This window comes from Enoplosus armatus, chromosome 23 (genome assembly GCF_043641665.1).
Source record: "Enoplosus armatus isolate fEnoArm2 chromosome 23, fEnoArm2.hap1, whole genome shotgun sequence".
Lineage (NCBI taxonomy): Eukaryota > Metazoa > Chordata > Actinopteri > Centrarchiformes > Enoplosidae > Enoplosus > Enoplosus armatus.
The window spans coordinates 5793110-5811059 of record NC_092202.1 but is presented as its reverse complement, the minus strand read 5'-3'; the positions used below and the strand labels follow the sequence as shown (position 1 = coordinate 5811059).

The following is a 17950-nucleotide window of genomic DNA, read 5'->3' as shown; positions in this document are numbered from 1 at the left end:
TCTATCCCTGTTTTGTGTTTTCCATTCCGGGATCACTTATTATCTTGTTTTATCATATTTTGTCTTAACTTGTCTTACCTTATCTTTTCATCTCTTGCCCAGGAATGAATGACGCCCACAAATCATTCTTTGTCTAACTGCCCAAAATTTTGTTTCTGCATTAAAATGGCAGAAGAGACAAAATAACTATTCTTTTTTTTTTTTTCAAGAAACAGAGAGAAAGATTTGAAATCGCCTTGTTTAGTCATACAAAGAAAATAAAGGCTGCTCCACATATTACAGGTATAAAGTACCACGTATACAACATTTGGGCAAGTCAGTAAACAAATACACCACAACAGGAGAATTTGTGGTATTTTTGTATTGTTTTAGTTAATAACCTTTCTGGGTATTCATTGTTTTAGCCTTAAATTCTTACATTAAATAAGGTTGTCTCTTCTTTCAACTGTAATATGCTACCGATGTATCCTAATGTTTTACTTAATTTAAAATTTTCATGCTTAATCAGAATGTAATATATTAGCGTTATATTATACTCTATAAGTATCTTGATGGTGTCGCTCCCTTTAAAAAAACGGATACTGTGCTTCCGGTTTAGCTGGTCCGTCAGAAAAATTGCTCCGTAAGCAAATGTAAGAGAAGAAGAAGGTGTTATGGCAACAATGATTGAGGAAAATGGTCCTTCGACTCATGTACGTATGGTTTTAGTATTTTACATGATTTTTCACGCTGTTTGACGTGTCATGACGGAGAGAAACCTGAAACATTTCTTCTTGAAACATTTTACCATCATTAAGGCTTCAGTTGTAGCTTAACGTTAGCCGCTGGCTAACCAATTGGCTAGCTAATACAACTGATCTGTCTCTTGTTAAAACTATATAACGTTAGCCTCTGTTTACCAGATAATATTTGCAGACCTAACGCTACTGAACGTTAGCATCTTTACTGGCAAAATCAGCATACAGTGTCCTGAATGCATGTATGAATAATAACGTCTAACTGAAACGCTAGCCTGACAGCAAAACCAGGTTAACTTTTTAGGGTTGCAAGTAAAATTTGTCTTTATGGTCTTTAATATAACGTCCAAATCACTGTCTTAATATTGCTCACTTTGTCTGACCAGCAGAAAGCAACTGCAAACAAATGTATTAGTATTATTACGAGATGAAAGTGTTAAATCAAACATAATTTTGTTTATCAGCTGATCAATTAATTAAATTAATTAATGGTCGTTTAGTTTGTTGCCTTTTTGTCCACACTCAGGAGCAGTCTGAAGTGTCCTCGTCGTCCCAGGCCAGGCAGAAACTAGAGGGGCTCCTGAACAAGAACATGAGGATCCGCATGACAGACGGACGGACTCTGGTGGGGCTTTTTCTCTGCACGGACCGAGACTGCAACGTCATCCTCGGATCAGCTCAGGAGTTCCTTAAATCCACAGGTAGGTGAAGAGTAAAGATGGCCGAGCAGGATGAAGACAAGAACAAACTTATTTAATCATGCTAAAAACACTGACATCAGTGTGTCACCATCAAACAGCATAACATGCCAGTTAAAGTTGTTGGGAAAAAGTTACACAAGAACATACTATTAAGCATCCTGGTACCTGATAAAATGCTTCTTTTTCTTCAAAGTACCTAGTTTCCTTTGTGGCTGTGAAATATCTTATTTTTGCTGATATCTTATCACTGTAGGAAACAAGTTCACACAAAGTCTTTTTCCAGGAAGCTTTGTTATATGATTTACTTGCTTCACCAACTTGCCCTCTTGACAGCTAGATATTCACACTGATAATATGTGGCTAAAAAACAGAAGTAACGCTTCTTAGGATTTTTAGGATAGCCAATTTAACAGCCTATTTATATTGATTTGCTTTACATTAGTTTGTTGCACTTTTAGTTGTTATGTTGAGCTATTTCAAAATCATATCTTAAAAAGGAAAATTACTTTTTATTGGTTTTAACATATCTTCTTCATGATTCATTGCTGTGATTGGCTTCTTTACTGCTCTCCTCCAAGTTATTTCTTGTAAGGTGACAAATGGTATTAAGGGCAGAGAGGAAAGGATTAGTTGGAAACACAAACAAGTTGTATTCAAAGTTTGTTAGGACATTTATGAACGGATTAATGGTCTTGGCCTGAAGAGCTTTTCTAATCACAGGACGGCACTCTCATATGACTGCCATGTAACCGCAGTGTGTCTCATGTGACATTGTGTGAAATCACCATCAGAGGTTAAATGGAGGTCATCTTCTCAACACTCATCTTCTAGTCTTCCACTGGTGTTTGGTTATTATTATTATTATTTAAATTGCCACAAACATCTTGGTGACTATTCCAGAGGGGATGTTTACTGAAGTTAAATGGCATTTCTACACATTCACATGGAGCAATAACATTTTCTCATAAGATTAAACCCTAAAATCATGGAACATTTGTGTTAGGCACTTTTAATACAGCGGTATTTCCCACAATAGTCTCTTTGACAAAAAGAAGAGAGATCTGACAGGGAGATTCACACCAACAACAACCTGTGATTGTTTTTTTTTTTTTCCCCCTTTCTGTCTTCAGACACATTCTCCCAGGGCGAACCCAGAGTCCTAGGCCTGGCCATGATCCCCGGTCACCACGTGGTATCCATCGAGGTGGAGGCAGACAGTCTGGAAGACGCACAAGGATTCGGAGCTAACCATTGATGAAGCCCTGCCTGTTTGGACGACACTCAGCACTCAGCGTGACTGTCTCTCAGCGAGCCAGCTTGCATGGCCGCGGCTGAGCTCAAAGGAGAATGGACATCTTCGTTGGAGGATTCTATCAGCCGCTTCACCTCTACAGATACAGAACTCCTGTGTCAATATTCTGGATTTAGCCATTCCCTCTATGCTTGAAGATATGTCCATTGCAGTGGCAGCTGTACAACACAGCATGTGTGTAAATTTCCTGGGTGTGTGTGCCATGTGTGTATGAGCAGCTACCTGGATATGTGTGGAAATGGATGTTTCAGTTCCGTGTACAGCAAATGTCTTTGTTTCATGATGTTTTAAAATATATCGCTGTGTTTGAGACTGTGTTGAATCATCCTTGAAAAAAATGGATAGAAAGTTGACATAAATTATCGCTTATATTTTGGCTCAGTTGGAAGTGTTCTATATAATAATGTGTCAGGTGGTACATGTTTATTAGATGGAAACTCTTTTTAGGGCCAAGATGTATTGTGGGTAATGCAGGCACAAGAAAAAGGTAAAAAAGACATCTCTGGTTCTACTGCATCGATTTGAGATTAGATTTTTTTTTAACTGTTGAGAGTGAGTCTGACAATGTTATGAAAGTGCAATGATAAATTGGTGGAGTACTCTTTTAGGGTTAGTGAAGGAGGGACGTTAAGACTGTCCTTAAATTGTAGGACTCTGGGTCAAATACCCTAACGTCTAGCATCTCAAACAATCCACGACCAAGCTTGTAGCTGCAGGGGCAGCTGTTCTGTAGCCGTCCCTTGTATCATGTATTAGTATGCATTACCAAGCATAAAGAAATTAGGACAAAATTAGTTTGTTTCAATATTTTAATACACTTGAGCATGTCAGCTGAGTTCAGTTTGGCAACAGTAAAATTGAAGCCACAAACAGAGCAGAAAACCCTAAAAAGAAAACCCAGAAACAAAACTGTCCCAGTTGATTTAAATACTAAGAGCCTGTCACATTTGGTTCACACAGTCGAGCAGTAGATAGGATTCAAAGCAATCAGTCACTATCTTTAAGCTATTATTGATAAAATAACTTAGTTTGTGCTCAAAAAGAATGTCATCTTAGTTTATGGTTAAGCTGCTGTGTGTCTTTCCTGGCTATAAAACTGGAGCCTCATTTACAAAGTTGCACTTTGATTTTATCTGCAACTTAATATTTTAGTTTTCAAATTGCACAAATATTATCCAAATATACAGTTTATGAATTACAATATGTCGCAGGAATTGCCTAGATGTGTAACTAATGTACAGCACCAGCTTCTGATCAGTATTAACATTTAACATGTGAAGACCTTTTTAAGAAACGAGGCTCTCAGATAGCCATTGAAGACACACTTGGTTTGTAAAGAGTCTTTGAAAGGCTTTTAAAAAGCCTGCAGTAACAATGTCAGGAGTGGAGAAGATGTGGAGTGGTTTTTCAAACAAAGGTTAAAAGTGCAAGTTTTTAAAGACGTGTTTCAAAATGAGTGAAAAGGGAAAAGAGCAAAATACTACAACTCTTGATTCAGTCAATTGCTATACTTTTGTCCAGAATATTGAATTTTTTTTCTTTCTTTCAGTTGACCATGTAAATTTGTAGGTTTTCATTATAAGTTAACATCCACAATGTTTGAAGCTGGATATACAGCCTGCTGAAGATAGAATATTTCCACCCAAACACAGAATTCACACATTATTCCGATTAGAAAGCTGTAGAAAACAAAAAGGGAATTTAAAACAAAAACAATCACAGAATGGCATTGATTTAAGATCCATAGGATTTCAAAACTTTAACACCCACAAGTTTCCTTTAATAGTGCTGTAGTCTCACCTACCTACCATTAATGTAGAAGCTCAACAAAATGCCTCCCTATGTCACCATGTATAAAAATGTTGGTTCTCTAGTACAGAGAAGGTTTGGTCAAAAATATAGACTGAGATCAGTAAACATGTAATTCCTTTTAAAGAATACTGCGAGCAGAAACCGACACAGCGACAGTCCTCCTATGTAATGTCCGAGCAGGAGCTACTGCATTAAAAACAAAAGGAGTCCCTTGATAAAAAGGTTAAAGAATGGCACAAAGAAAGAAATGAGTAATAAGAGTAGACACCCCAAATGTCCCACATCGACTGCTTTCAACCATCACCTTTACATTCCTAAGGATCTGAAGTGTTGATGCATGACTTCATGTTCTTCATTCAAGAGTAGCCACAGTTGGGTCCTTAGTTTTTGTGGTAAGAAGTCCAGATTTTCTCACTGTACAGCTCAAGCCTCTGCTGTGCACGCAGAGCATTAAAAATCAAAAAGGTTCAAGTAACCGACAAAACTGTGTCCAAGCTGGAGCACGAGTTCTGAGGAAGACTTCTCCATAAATCCGCCATTGATCTTCCCCCCCAAAGTCCCATCCAGCCCACAATGTCCCCTTCCACCCCCCTTGTGTTCGTCAAGTCCTCCTCTCTAGTTTTGGTGGAACTTGAAGTGGAAGCTGCCGCCAGACTGAAAGGGGTCGAAGTGGAAAGGCCAGCCCTGTCCTCCACCTCCACCTTGCTGGTTTTCCGGGTCCAGGGGATCCTCGCCGGCGTCAAACTTCTGTCTCATTTCTGGCAAGACAATAGGAAGAATGGAGGGACAAATTTAAGACAGCGGAAGCTAAATCATAGCTTAACATGATGCATAGTGAGAATGAGTTCAAGAGAGACCAGAGAACAGACTCACTGAGGTTCCCTTAAAAAAGACACTAAAACTGTTCCTGCTCATTTGTTCAAAGTGTCCACTAAATTGCTAAAATTATGAAGTAATAATGCCATCTCAGCTCCTGACCTGGATCAGTGAGGACCTCTTTAGCTGACGCAATGTCGATAAACTTCTTTTCCGCTTCTTTCTTCTCCGTCTCGGACTGGAAGTTGTCCGGGTGCCACTGCTGCGCCAGCTTCCTGTACGCCTTGATGATCTCCTGCTTATTTGCATTCCTGAGGAAAACCGAGTAAGTGAGAGTTTAGTTGGAGAGTTTAGATCTGCTCGATAAAGGCGTCTACAATAGATGGCTTAGTGTTTGATGTCAGACCCGCTGGTTGGACTGGTTACCTGTTGACGCCGAGGATCTTGTAGTAGTCCCTCTTCCGAGAGATTTTTAGCAGTTTGTGCGCTCGTTCCAGCCCTTCTTTGATATCGATACTGTCGCTGTCAAACTCTTTCGCCTCTTGGTAGTCCTCCACAGCTGAAGCGAGGCAGATATTAAAAAGACGTTTAAAAAAAATTTATAAATTACAAAATAATAATTGTCTACCACACTTTTGCTGTGATTGTATCTGGACGATACTAAATTTTGTTTTAAAATAACTTATTTTTAAAATCCAGTCTTGTTTTCTTTTCATAAAACAATAAAATCCCAAATTACATAATGGTGAAGATGGGAGCAGCAAGACAGCGTTTTTTTGGACTGAACAAGTTTTACCTGATTATATTCTGAATCTATTAATTAATCCTCTGTATCTGTGTTTTGCTTTCAGTATCATTGATATCCCAGACCTGTTAAAATGGACATAATACATCTATTTTTATATGTGCATGCAAATGCACATTCATTTACACAAGTGTGTGTAGTTCAAGAATCAAAGGCATGCATTATGACTGCTCTGCTACTTGTTAAACCACTTTTTCTATTTTACAAACAGGGCTTATGACAGTTTACTGCAGTGAATTGTCCCTGAGAAGGGTGAGTCCTATCACCTTTCTCGTACTCCTGGTTGAGGATGTAAGCCTCGGCTCGGTCTCGGAGGACGTTGGCATTGCGGGGGTCTCTCTGGTGAGCCTCTGAACACACATCAATCGCCTCCAGAGCCAACTTTATCTAGAAGTGGCAAGACAGAGGGATGATGTGTTGGCAGAGCATTGGGATTATAATTTTAAATCTTTAACTGACCAAACGTCACATCTTCTGTACCATTTATCTGTCTACTGAGCCATTATATGCGGGCAACAAATGACCATCACTTGGCTGGAAATCTGACACCAGAGCTTTAAATGTACAGACCAAAGGTTCCATTCTCTCTCTCACCTTGACAAGGCAGAAGCAGATCCTCTCTTTGGCCAGGTTGGTGTAGTACGGGACATTCGGCTCTGTCTTCATCACTGATTCATACTTATCAATGGCTTCCTGATACCTAATTGTGTGTAAAGAGAAAATTCAGTAAGAGTAATTAAGTAGTTAGGTTGCAAATGCTACTTTTTCTATCTGAAACAGACGCATATTTTAAAGCACACATCTTATAAATATATGCTAGATGGAGGGAAAAGTGTACCAGTCCTACAGAAGCACTTACCTCTCCATGTGAATGAGCTCTTCAGCTGAGTCCAACTGCTTGCTGAGCTTTTTCACCTGCTTGTAGTGGCTGAAACACTCTTTGTCATCCTGGTCCAGCTTCAGACACTCTCGGATGTGACTGCACAGAAACAGACACATTTTGACTTCAGCAAACCATTGCTCTCCAGATGAAAATCAGCCTCATTTGCATGACTCTGCCGGTGAAATCAACGTAGTTTGTTTATTCCAGCTCACTTGAGTGACTCGTGGTGTTCTCCGAGGCTGTAGTGCAGCATGCTGAGCTTCAGGAAGGCAGCGCGGTTGTCGTTGCGTAGCCGCGTGGTCGGCGTCAGATCCTGGATGGCTTTCTGTGGATCCCCCATTCGGATGTAACATTCTGCACGAAGCTCCCGCGACTCAGGATCCCAAGGAGAGATCTGGAGAAAGATGGTGTGAACAGTCATGTGCAAACTGATTCAGCTAAACTGCATAATTATTTACATTAAAATCATTTTTTAAACACATTTTTGTCAGATAATCCAACAATCCAACAAGGAACATAAGATAACAACAGACAAAATGCATGGAAAGGGTTTTTGTTTTTGTTTTTATTTCAGGCGACTCAAAACTACACTTCATTGCAGAGCTGACACACACCTCAATGACTCTCTCTAGCATGGTGATGGTAGCACTATAGTCCCCTTGGTGGTATGAAGCATGGGCCACCTCCTGCAGCTCCTCCAGCTCGTTTGCTCTCATCAGCTGGTCCTGAGCTTCTTCGTGGTCTGGGGAGCGCTGCAGCTAAAACAACAGGTAGATTCCTCCTTTAACCAGATGCATTATTCTGGCAAGCTGCTGTTTCAAAACACTAAAAAAAGGACAGAAGCAAGGATTTAGGATTTAAACTTACCACTGCTTCAAAGTCCTCCCTGGCCTCCTGTGTGTTGCCCTGCTTTAACAGGATATTTCCTCTCTGCAACCTGGCCTGAAAATGCAGAGAAGAAGAAGAAGGAGATGTAGGAGAGCAAGAGAGAGACCCAAGATACAGGAAGAAATATGATGAGCAGATGGACACAAAATAAGGACACAATAAACTTAAGACTACTAGTTTTTTTGGTTGTGATCTGGTGAACTTACGGCCAGGAAGTCAGGCTTGAGTTGGATGGCTCTGGTCAGGTCAGGCAGGGCAGATTTGGATTTTCCCATAGCCAGGAACACTGCAGCTCGCTTGTAGTAGGTCAGGTAATTCTTAGAGTCTCCCTCTGTGAAATATCAACAACACTACATTTCTTGTTTGTAAAAGACATGACTTTGTGGCAAGTACGGAAGAGGACGGGCATTATTGGAGCAGAGACACAGGCTGAAAATGTCAGCCAGTGGTGAGAGTATACATGTGTGTCAGTGTGTGTGTGTGTGTGTGTGTGTGTGTGTGTGTGTGTGTAACCTTACCCACAGCAGAGTGGTAGTGGGACAAGGCTTCAGCCAGCTGACCAGCAGCCAGAAGTTTGCGGCCCATCTCCAAGTGGTGCTCGATCTCGACATGAGTTGCCCCCAAGACCCCTGTAACATAATACGGTGCTAGAAATATACCACTGACAAAGATAGGGCGACTCAATTATAACAGCAGACCAAGTTGTAGCTTAATTTTGTCTGTTGTTTTTGTTTTGTTTTTTTAAGATTCACACTACTTTTCACATTACCGTCGTACATCATAAGAATTACAACACTTTGTTAAGAACACACAAATGATCACAGAATGAATAAACTGCTCATTTATACTGATTTATTGATTTACTTTATACTGTACGTTCAGTGTACATTCATAAATGTATTAATGTAATAAATTATTTTATAGCTTTGAGCAATATAACGATATATACCATGACATGATATTAATTTGCTTAACATCAGAGATTTTGCCGTACTGTTTACACCCAGGAAGCCATTTCTTTATCTCTTGCAAATCAGTGAGCAAGGCTGTTTCATGGCAATAATGAATTTGAATATGATTTTAGGATCAATGTGATGAAGTTCCACAATTTGTCTTTGGTATGTAATTTGCTACATTAGCCAAAACAGACACTCCTGTCAGTTTCTCTATATATCTTGAAAACAAGATTATGCATCTCAACAGGCTTATCCTCAAATTAAAAAGAAAATGTCTTAAATCACTATACATTGACACCACTATATAACATTAATGTAAATTCATTGTTTAAGTCATTCAATAAGAAAATGTTTTTTTTGTAAATGTATTGTTCATTTGAATATCTTGGAGGTGTCCCCTTAGACTTTTTAGACATTTTTTTTCTATTTTCAGACATTTTAAATGATCGGTCGACTTAAAAGAAATAATCAGAAAACAGATTAAACCCTAATTAAAATAAGTATAATCATGCAGCCCAAATGTAATCCATATCACCCTCTCCTAATATTTCATTAATAATTTGTATTAGTATGTACACAGGTAGACAATTATGTTTTTCTTTACAGAGGTAACAATGGAGGTGTGGACTCCTGATGACAGGAAAGGGGGTCGCAAGCAGCGCCTGAAATTACTGTAATTCCACAAACTGTTAGCTATTACGACAACTCCTAAACACCCTTTTACGCTGTTAAGTTTAGCTTTAACAACCTAAATTAGTTTTATATTAGTGTTACAATTTGGCAGCGACTTTAATTTTAAGCAAATCTTGGAGGGGCGGAACCTAATGCAACCCAGGTAAGCTAACGTGCCATGGAGGTTTGGGAGACTTTTAACGGCTAGAAACAATAAACAAGCTAGAGACGTCTAGAAACGTCTGTACTTGTGTTTGAGAAGGCTTTTAAAGGACTTGTTTTTGAATGTAAAGCCAGCCTTACCGTCCAGCTGGATGTCCAGGATGACACACAGCAGTGACAGGGAGCACAGGACCCCGCTGAGTCCTGTCCGCCGACACGAATCCATCACTGAAGGTATTCACACTTTCACACCGGAACCAGCAAACTTAACGGCTCTGCTTTCACGTCGAGTGAAAATACCGATTTGTTTCATTGAAACGGTGATATTCGTTATTAAATCTTCATCTTTTTCCTCTGCCGGACAGTAGGAACGGCTACGACGGTATATTTACGGTCCCAGTTTGACAGTACTCCGTGTGGAAATCAGGTACGCAGCACAAAGGTTCCCCCTAAAATGACAACGATTTAGCAGCACTTTCCCACCTTGTCGGGGACTCACTGGCCTTAACTTGAACTTAAAACATCTTCACGTAACACGATGATGGATAACTTGAACAGCTGACGGCTTGTACACTTTGTACACTAACCTTTTCTGCCTCTGGTATCGGCGTCCCCTCCCTTTCTGCCCTACATTTCCGTGGTTGGCCCAAACACCGCACATCCGTGTTCGCCTGGAAACGTGGGCTGCTCTCATTGGAGAGACTATTTTAACACTGATGGCACTCCCATACCCCTGCATGGGTCAGGCGGGCAGTAACTAAGCTTCGCCACTGTGCATGACGATAGCGTATTACAGCGTGTTTAATGGAAATACCTAGATCAAATAGAACAGGTTGCTCTTGTTAATTCTGCATCTTTACTGAAGAGAAACCGGAAGTTAACTTTATCACTGTGGCTGTTGTTCTGGTGTGGAGGCCTGTTGCTGCCAAATAAAAAACTCAATGCGAGCATTTTTTTTAAAAATATACTACTGTCTCAAAATTGTGAGATAGTTTGACAGAATCCCAAAGATAATCTATATATGTCAATCTTAAAGGTATTTTAACTAAGATATTTTGTCTAAAAATATCAGAATATGCCTTAAAAACATGCCTAATATGGGTGTACTTGAAAAAGGTGAATTGTCATTATTTCCCCAAATTCGTAGAAATATTCATGAGGCATGACCCAGTAAATACCTAATAATTATGACTTAGTATCTTATAATTATGTGACATTTTTTTCATATATATGACAGTGTCTCAGTGTACTTTTTATATGCGGAAAGACAAAACCCTACTTTTGTAGCAAATTTAAATTGCTATTGTTTGAAAAAAGTATTTTATTGACTAAAGAAATACAAAGTCAAACCAAAATGTTTAGCATTACACATTTTATTGTGTGAAATCGTAAAAAACAACAAACAAAAAAGCATAAAAATGAAGATAACTTGCCCTTCACCCTCTTTCGCTATCTATAAAACTGTACAAAACAACACACACAAATATCTGGATCATCACAGTTTTGACCTTCTCGTTACAAATGTCTAGAAGTGTGTCTGCAGATCATCAAATGATTGGATTCCTTTGAACCTAAGTGGCCGTATGTAAATGTATGGTACTAACATCATCGGGGAAACATAAATAGGATCATTGCAAGCATACAGTATGATGACGCGGTGACACAGTGATAAGTAGCTTAGCTTTTTACAACTTTTACAACTTGAATGCTATCATTTCAATGCTATGATCTTTACAGAATACACACTTGATATTGTGATTATATACAGTTCAGTGGTGCTATGTTACTTCCATCAGTGAACATTTGATGGACCTGTTCCACATAGTTGTGGACAGAAAGTGTAAAACCTGAGTATTAGGACATGTTAGATGCATTTTTTCCTCTTTTTTTTTGGACAAAGTTCAGTTTTTACATCCTGCTCAAACATAAGCATTTCGGCCGTAAGTGCTGTTAGCCACGCTTCTGGTCGGTGCAGCTCCAGAATATACAGTTCCCCTGGTTTGATAAGGCAAAGGACTGCAAAACAAGTGAAAACATCAGTCACTGAGGTTGGATGCCTAAATCACCTTATGTCCACAAATCATCAATCTTGAAAGCATTTCATACTGTAGGCCTTTATCACAGCAGACATTTTGACTTGTCATAGCAGGAAAAGGTGTTAGTAAAACATTAACAATGGCTCTTGTTCTACTCATGTGTCCCATGGCATTGAGCCAGAAATACCAGGACCCTGAAACTGAAGCAGCTAAATGGAATTCATCATTCATTTTATTATTTACACCTGTGTTTTTCCTACTGTGACATGTTAATGGAATGTAACACAAAAATAGAGCCTCAATAAAACTTTCCATATGTCTGAAACAAGGGCACTTAGATGGGTGGCTACTACGAACAAGCTCAGGTGATGATGTCCAGTGAGAGCTCCTGTTAAATCCCACAGGTAAATTAATATAGTTTCGCCACAACGAGGCGCCAGAGTGCCATGAATTTATTTCTAAATTAATTTCAAGTTTATCTGGTTCCCTTGTCTAAACTGTATCGTTAAAATGATTTATGTATGTTGCTATTCATTTCCCTTTTAAAACTGTATGTTGATTTTTAAAGCCGACTAACTACTTAGATATTAAATATTCTAGCTTGACGTTATTTATTTATTAATTGTTTAATGTAATTATTTGTAATTTGATTAATTTATACATTTATACATTCACACTGTATATTCATTATTTTATTAGTCCATCTCTTTTAGATTTATATCTATGGTATGGAGGATCTAGAGAGCAATGCAAACAATTGTAAAGCAATGCATCAATTATTACAAGCAATTGCACTCACTATTTTTCTTCTGTGCCCATTTTGCAAGAGCAGGTGAGACAGGCTCCTCCGGCGATGGCGAGCACAGCGGAGCACCAGCCAATGTAAAGTCCTTCTCCTATTTCATACCTGCCACACACAGCAGAGTTTCAGTCAGCCAACACTCGTGTGAGGCCTTTAAGTCATCCCTCTCCACTCCCCTAACCATCACCACCACCATTAGCTTACCTTATCCCAGGATAGAAAGGATCAAAGAATTCCTGAGTGATGTTGAAGGCGTACCAAGACACTGCGACCATTGTGCACACACCTTTTGATAGAAAAAGAAATTCTCTTTAATCATTGAGGAAACGGCTGAGAAGCTGCCAGACAGGTACACAGAGGTCCAAAGTCATGCAGGAGATCAGGAGGAAGTGTAAGGAGGATTGATCAATTTATCATTTATTATCATTTTGGAGAAGTTCCTTTATCTTTTTATAGGGTAGTGTATTAAGGGGTCATCACAGTTCAGACAAACAGCCAAACTTTTCTTAACTTTGGACTCAGTTTCACTGGTTTACACTCACTAAAATACACTTTTTTTCTTGTCTTTGTTACCTTGAAGTATGAAAAGGACTCCAGCTGTGCCAGCAATCCTCCCTTTGAGCACATAGTTTTCCCCTCCAGCCTTCGAACACTGCACTCCTATCAGGGCCGCCACCAGTCCAAGGGTACCCAACACTATCGATGTGATCATCAAGGCACGAGACGCCTGGACGTAACCTGAACGCAGTGTGGGAACAAACAGAAACGGTCACTGAATTCACCATCTTGTCATGAGATTCTGACGTGTTTGTCAGATTTGATGTTGGCCTGTTAACATGTCTTGTTATGAACATTTAAAGTTCAACAGAGCAAAAGTTCAGGGTGTCCAAGGACCCATAAAATCTTGAATTGTCCTTTCTGTACAAAGCAACATCAGTGTTTCATGTAATATAGCTACTTTTGCAAGATAATATGATCTATGATTGATGTTTTGTGCATCAAAGAAAAATATTGTGTAAGTATAACATACCACTCAAAGCTAGCAGCGAAGGGAACTCCCTGCAGTTATGCACCCCGGTCGAATCGGTTGCACATGACATCCACAGGTTTTCGTAGATGGTGGAGGTGGTGATCACGTTCCCGTCGACGGTGGAGGTCCTCCAGTAACGGTTCGGCAGGGCGACCCCCACCATCACCCAAGCAATGAACCCCAGCACCAAAGCCACTATTTCCACAACTGGATCCATGACCCCTCCTCGGCCCGGCAGTCAACCAAAAGTGTATATCCAGATCTCAGTATTTTAAATCAATAAAAGTTGTCATAAAGATCAGAACATCTGATTCTGGTGTGATAGAAAGTGAGTGAGTATCTGAGAGTGCGGTGGTCTGGTCTGCCACTGTGAGATGTGTCCAGCTCTACAGATATGTATAATGATTTATAAGACTTGCTTTCTCTCCTCCCCCCTCCCCTCTCACACATGCTCTATCTTCTTCTTTTTCTTTTTTTTTTTGCATTTTACACCCCTGAAACTGAACAGGTGTTTATCAGCTCACTCTCAGGGTCCAATGGTCATCTGTTGCTCTTAATGACACTGCACTGTGTATGTTTATTAGACATATTCAGGCACGTTTTTTTGCTTTCAAAATGCATCTGATCACAGAATTTTATTTTAGATTTTAGAGCAGATTTTCACAAATCATACAATTGTAGAAACAGTCAAATATTATTAGCAGTTCATGAGATGTTTTTAATAGGTTTTTGTGATGGAGTTTTCGCAAAAAAGTTTCAAATGTTTTCACATTTCATACTGAAATGACGTTAAACACAGTACCTTTTGAGTAAAGCGAACTGCACCTTGTTGGTTTTACTGTTACTGTTTCTCAAGGCTACAAGACACAAGGTCACAATCACTGAGCGTCACACCCAGCATTGTGGAACGTTTTGGAAAGATGTCAACATGTAATTGGTCTAATTGAAGGCCCAAAGTCACAGCTAAAAGCAAACGACAAAGGTGTAAAGTTACACAGGTCATCCTGTAGATTCTGTGTTTGTGTGCCTTCATCAATAATCCCCCTGATAGCTGCTGGGTCAGCGTTGCCAAATCCAGGGCACGCTGAGTCCACCAACACCGATAGCATCAAGATAAATCTTAACCTGCATTTCAGACAAAGCCCTCAACGTGTATCGAGGCGAGGAGATTTGTCAACCAGCAACTGGTTTGTGTAAAGGTCAAGAATGAGGTTCCAGAAATAGACACACAGTTAAACCAAAGTGTTTGTTAACTGTAAATCAACACCAGTGACACAGAAATGGTTGTAATGACTGATTTCTTAATCTCTTTTTAAACAATGTTTTTACTATTTGTTGTGTTTTCTTTCATTAGTCACGCAAGCAGTGTGGCTCTATCAATACTAATGTTGATCTATTGGTCCAACACTTTGGTTTATGAAGAAATACCTGCATAATTAATGACCCATCAGCTTCATCTGTACTCTGTTTAGTGCTGATTAGCAAATGTTAGTATGCTAACACGCTAAACTAAGATGGTGAACATGGTAAACATTATACCCACTTAACATCAACATGTTTACATTGTGAGCATGTTAGTGTGAGCATGTTAGCATGCTAACATTAGTACAGGTACAGCTTTATTGCGATTCTACCAAGTGAGATGTTTCACAGGTATCAAGTATCCTATTTTTCCTCTTTTTTAAATATTGTTTAACTATTAACTATTGTTATTGTGACTTTTTAAATCCCAAAGTCCATCTTGTGAATGAATCCATTCCATGAAAAATACATTTATTAACATCATGGACACTGTGAGGGTATCTGGGGTCATTTTTTGGTCCTACAGGATTGTTGTCTCACTTCGGCCATGGTCACAAATATTAATGGAATATAAGTTAAAAAATAAGCTTTTATTTTTAGGGGAAACCCTCCTTTTATCACCTGGACATCACTCTAAAACAAATGCAGAAATTCAAACCACAGGTAAATCTGAACTCATTGGCCTACCTCATCTACTTTCCCTCCACTTGAGCTCCTCTGAAAACTGGATCCTGCCCCGTCATAAATGTCTCAATTTATGGCCGAGCTGTTTGCAAAACCCATTTTTACAGCTCACTTGGCCACAGCATTGGCTGCTAATGAGTTTGTGTTATTAGATTGCTTATGTCTCGGTGGCTTCGTCTGTGAAAGTATATGTGATTTCTTTGATACCTGGAAAGAAGCCCATAACTTTTTTATGTGCTTTTCAAGAATAACTCATTAAAGAGAGGTGGGATAGGTGAGGACAGACAACATGGAAGACTGCACAGAATACATAAATACAATTAAAAAAAGATATATGTGTGTGTGTGTGTGTGTGTGTGTGTGCTGGTTTATTTACAAAAGGCAATATGAGCAACTACTGTTTAACTACTATCTAAACTGAAGTTAGTTCGTTTTAAGAGATAGAAACAGTTATTGCTTAATTCAAAACCCTCTTGTGGTGCAGGCCTATTTTAAACACTTGATTGAGATAAATTGATTTTAGTCAAAATCTCAAATGTCAAAGACACTCACACATCACCTGATATATAGAAAATCATATATTTATGACCATATAGTGGCTATTTTTCTACATATAATGGAAGTGATCAGCTTTAGAAATCTGAAAATGTGTTATAAACAAGTGAAAAGATGCTTAAAGGCCCTGAAAACAGATTTTCTAAATAGGCTTATTACTATGAGCAATGGGGACCAACAGCAAAACATTATTTTCTGCCAAAATTAAAACAGTTTTGGTTATTTCATACAAGAGATTTCTGTGTTTGTGTTTTTTTTCTGTTCTTCTCACTGGTTCGAAGTGGGCGGGGCTCGTTGGAAAAAAGATGACTTGACATACTTTTCTGCACCAATGAGAATGTAGCAATATTTGAATCAAAATATGATGACGGTGGGTTGGTGCTAATGTTGACAGGCAGCCGTCAATCAAATCTGATGAGACCACTCCCACACAATCCTGATGAAGCTTATCTTGATATTATCTGGATTTATGAGTGTAGAACTCTTAACAAATAACACTTATTTTCTCCAAACTTGAACTTTGATTGTTGAAGATCTTTTTTGTCCTCTCAAAGTCCATGAAATGTTGCTTTTCCACTGTTGGTCTTCCCTACAAGTTTTCTTTTTTTTTTTTGCTGCGATATGATTGCATCAAGACATAAGATCAGTGCAATAAAAAGATAACAGGAAATAATCAAAGCCAGAAATAAATATTACACATTAACTGTACATAAAATTGTGACAAAAATCTAAAGTTTACTGTCTCTCGTTGTGTGCCACTGCCTGCAATAAAATAAGGTGACAGACAATAAACTGCTGTTCTACTGGATTATACAGTAACATCAAATTACTGTGTGATGACATGCGTACAGGATGTAACTTAACCAATACAACACGTTCCCAGACGTATTCCCTTTCTTCATGGTGATTACACATTAATATCTCTCACCCATGTGTTTAAACCAGTGGATACTCTATGAACATTGGCCCTCACAACTAAAACTCACTGAAGTCGATCTGAATTACACTAGCTTTGATGAATCATTGATGTTAAAGTGTGTTTGAACTGCACATTGGATGATCCTGAAGATAATGCCAGTTTTGGTTTTAAGTTTGTATTCTGCTCCTGTTTGGATGTTAGATTAATTGTTTGGGGGACGTCCACCCACCCTGACGTCTGGTTTTCTGTTTTCGTTTGCCCACTCAATCACGTCTTTCACACCAAAGAAGATTATTGTTTTCATGGATCTGTCCCTGGGGAGTTTCGGTCCTGTCAGGCGGGTTAATGAGTAACACCCCACGAGGCTGATAACACCACACACAACTGAGCCTTCCTGTAGTAAAACGGCGACTTGAATCACCCCTGGAGGTCAAGATGTGAGGATGATCGACAGTGAGTGAACTAGGCCAGGAACGTTTCTGTTCAAACATGTACGGCCCAACCTTAGCGCTAAAGCGCTCTTACACGGTGTCCACCAAAACCCTGTTGTAAATTTAATGGAGTCAATAAATAACAGTGATAAGGATGGAATTGTATACTGGACTTTGCTCCATCAACAAAAGCTTCTTATGAAAAGGACTTTGATAAATGGATCAGATGCTAGTTGACTTAAATGGAAAATCAGTTTCCTGGTATTTCATAAAGACATACACATATGTCCTTTTTTATGCAGATGATACAGTTTTGTAGGCATTTAGCTCTTCATCCTCAACAATAATTCATAGATTAGTTAGTCATTGAATCTTATAAATACCAAGACAGGGTTAGATTGTCTTACTTTTACATCCATGTGGAGCTACTGGCACAGAAACAAAAAA

The 17950-nt window shown here is 39.1% G+C and overlaps 3 protein-coding genes across 5 annotated transcripts; 1 reads left to right on the top strand and 2 right to left on the bottom strand.

Moving 5' to 3' along the window:
- The first annotated feature begins 631 nt into the window (after positions 1-631).
- On the top strand, positions 632-3229 carry naa38 (N-alpha-acetyltransferase 38, NatC auxiliary subunit). Of its 3 annotated transcripts, none has more exons than XM_070929994.1 (3): positions 632-692; positions 1264-1438; positions 2569-3229. In XM_070929994.1, the coding sequence occupies exons 1-3, from the start codon at positions 654-656 to the stop codon at positions 2691-2693; spliced, it is 339 nt and encodes a 112-aa protein (XP_070786095.1). In that variant the 5' UTR covers positions 632-653; the 3' UTR covers positions 2694-3229. The 3 variants fall into 3 exon arrangements, with proteins under 3 accessions (XP_070786095.1, XP_070786096.1, XP_070786097.1); XM_070929995.1 differs by having other exon boundaries at positions 633-692; positions 1267-1438; XM_070929996.1 differs by having other exon boundaries at positions 654-701; positions 1267-1438.
- Positions 3230-5147: 1918 nt separating this feature from the next.
- dnajc3b (DnaJ (Hsp40) homolog, subfamily C, member 3b) lies at positions 5148-10180 on the bottom strand. The gene is made up of 12 exons (XM_070929597.1): positions 9886-10180; positions 8473-8583; positions 8161-8285; positions 7934-8008; positions 7681-7824; positions 7279-7460; positions 7043-7162; positions 6778-6883; positions 6450-6570; positions 5805-5937; positions 5541-5689; positions 5148-5320 (listed from the first exon to the last, which is right to left on the bottom strand). Exons 1-12 carry the CDS (start codon positions 9968-9970, stop codon positions 5178-5180), a joined length of 1494 nt encoding a protein of 497 aa, XP_070785698.1. The 5' UTR covers positions 9971-10180; the 3' UTR covers positions 5148-5177.
- Positions 10181-11663: 1483 nt separating this feature from the next.
- On the bottom strand, positions 11664-13829 carry cldn15a (claudin 15a). Its single transcript, XM_070929598.1, has 5 exons — positions 13613-13829; positions 13156-13320; positions 12787-12868; positions 12580-12687; positions 11664-11760 (listed from the first exon to the last, which is right to left on the bottom strand). The coding sequence occupies exons 1-5, from the start codon at positions 13827-13829 to the stop codon at positions 11664-11666; spliced, it is 669 nt and encodes a 222-aa protein (XP_070785699.1).
- Between the last annotated feature and the right edge of the window lie 4121 nt (positions 13830-17950).

Excerpts from the sequence above, each read along its gene's own strand:
- cldn15a (XM_070929598.1), bottom strand. The coding sequence starts at position 13,829 with ATGGATCCAGTTGTGGAAATAGTGGCTTTGGTGCTGGGGTTCATTGCT. Across the intron at positions 13,321-13,612 it reads TTCGCTGCTAGCTTTGAGTG|GTTACGTCCAGGCGTCTCGT; the intron begins GTATGTTATACT and ends CACTGCGTTCAG. Across the intron at positions 12,869-13,155 it reads AGTCCTTTTCATACTTCAAG|GTGTGTGCACAATGGTCGCA; the intron begins GTAACAAAGACA and ends TTCTATCAAAAG.
- naa38 (XM_070929996.1), top strand. The coding sequence starts at position 654 with ATGGCAACAATGATTGAGGAAAATGGTCCTTCGACTCATGTACGTATG. Across the intron at positions 702-1,266 it reads CTTCGACTCATGTACGTATG|CAGTCTGAAGTGTCCTCGTC; the intron begins GTTTTAGTATTT and ends CACACTCAGGAG. Across the intron at positions 1,439-2,568 it reads GGAGTTCCTTAAATCCACAG|ACACATTCTCCCAGGGCGAA; the intron begins GTAGGTGAAGAG and ends TTCTGTCTTCAG.
- dnajc3b (XM_070929597.1), bottom strand. The coding sequence starts at position 9,970 with ATGGATTCGTGTCGGCGGACAGGACTCAGCGGGGTCCTGTGCTCCCTG. Across the intron at positions 7,825-7,933 it reads GGGAGGACTTTGAAGCAGTG|CTGCAGCGCTCCCCAGACCA; the intron begins GTAAGTTTAAAT and ends CTGTTGTTTTAG. Across the intron at positions 6,884-7,042 it reads GAGCTCATTCACATGGAGAG|GTATCAGGAAGCCATTGATA; the intron begins GTAAGTGCTTCT and ends ACACACAATTAG.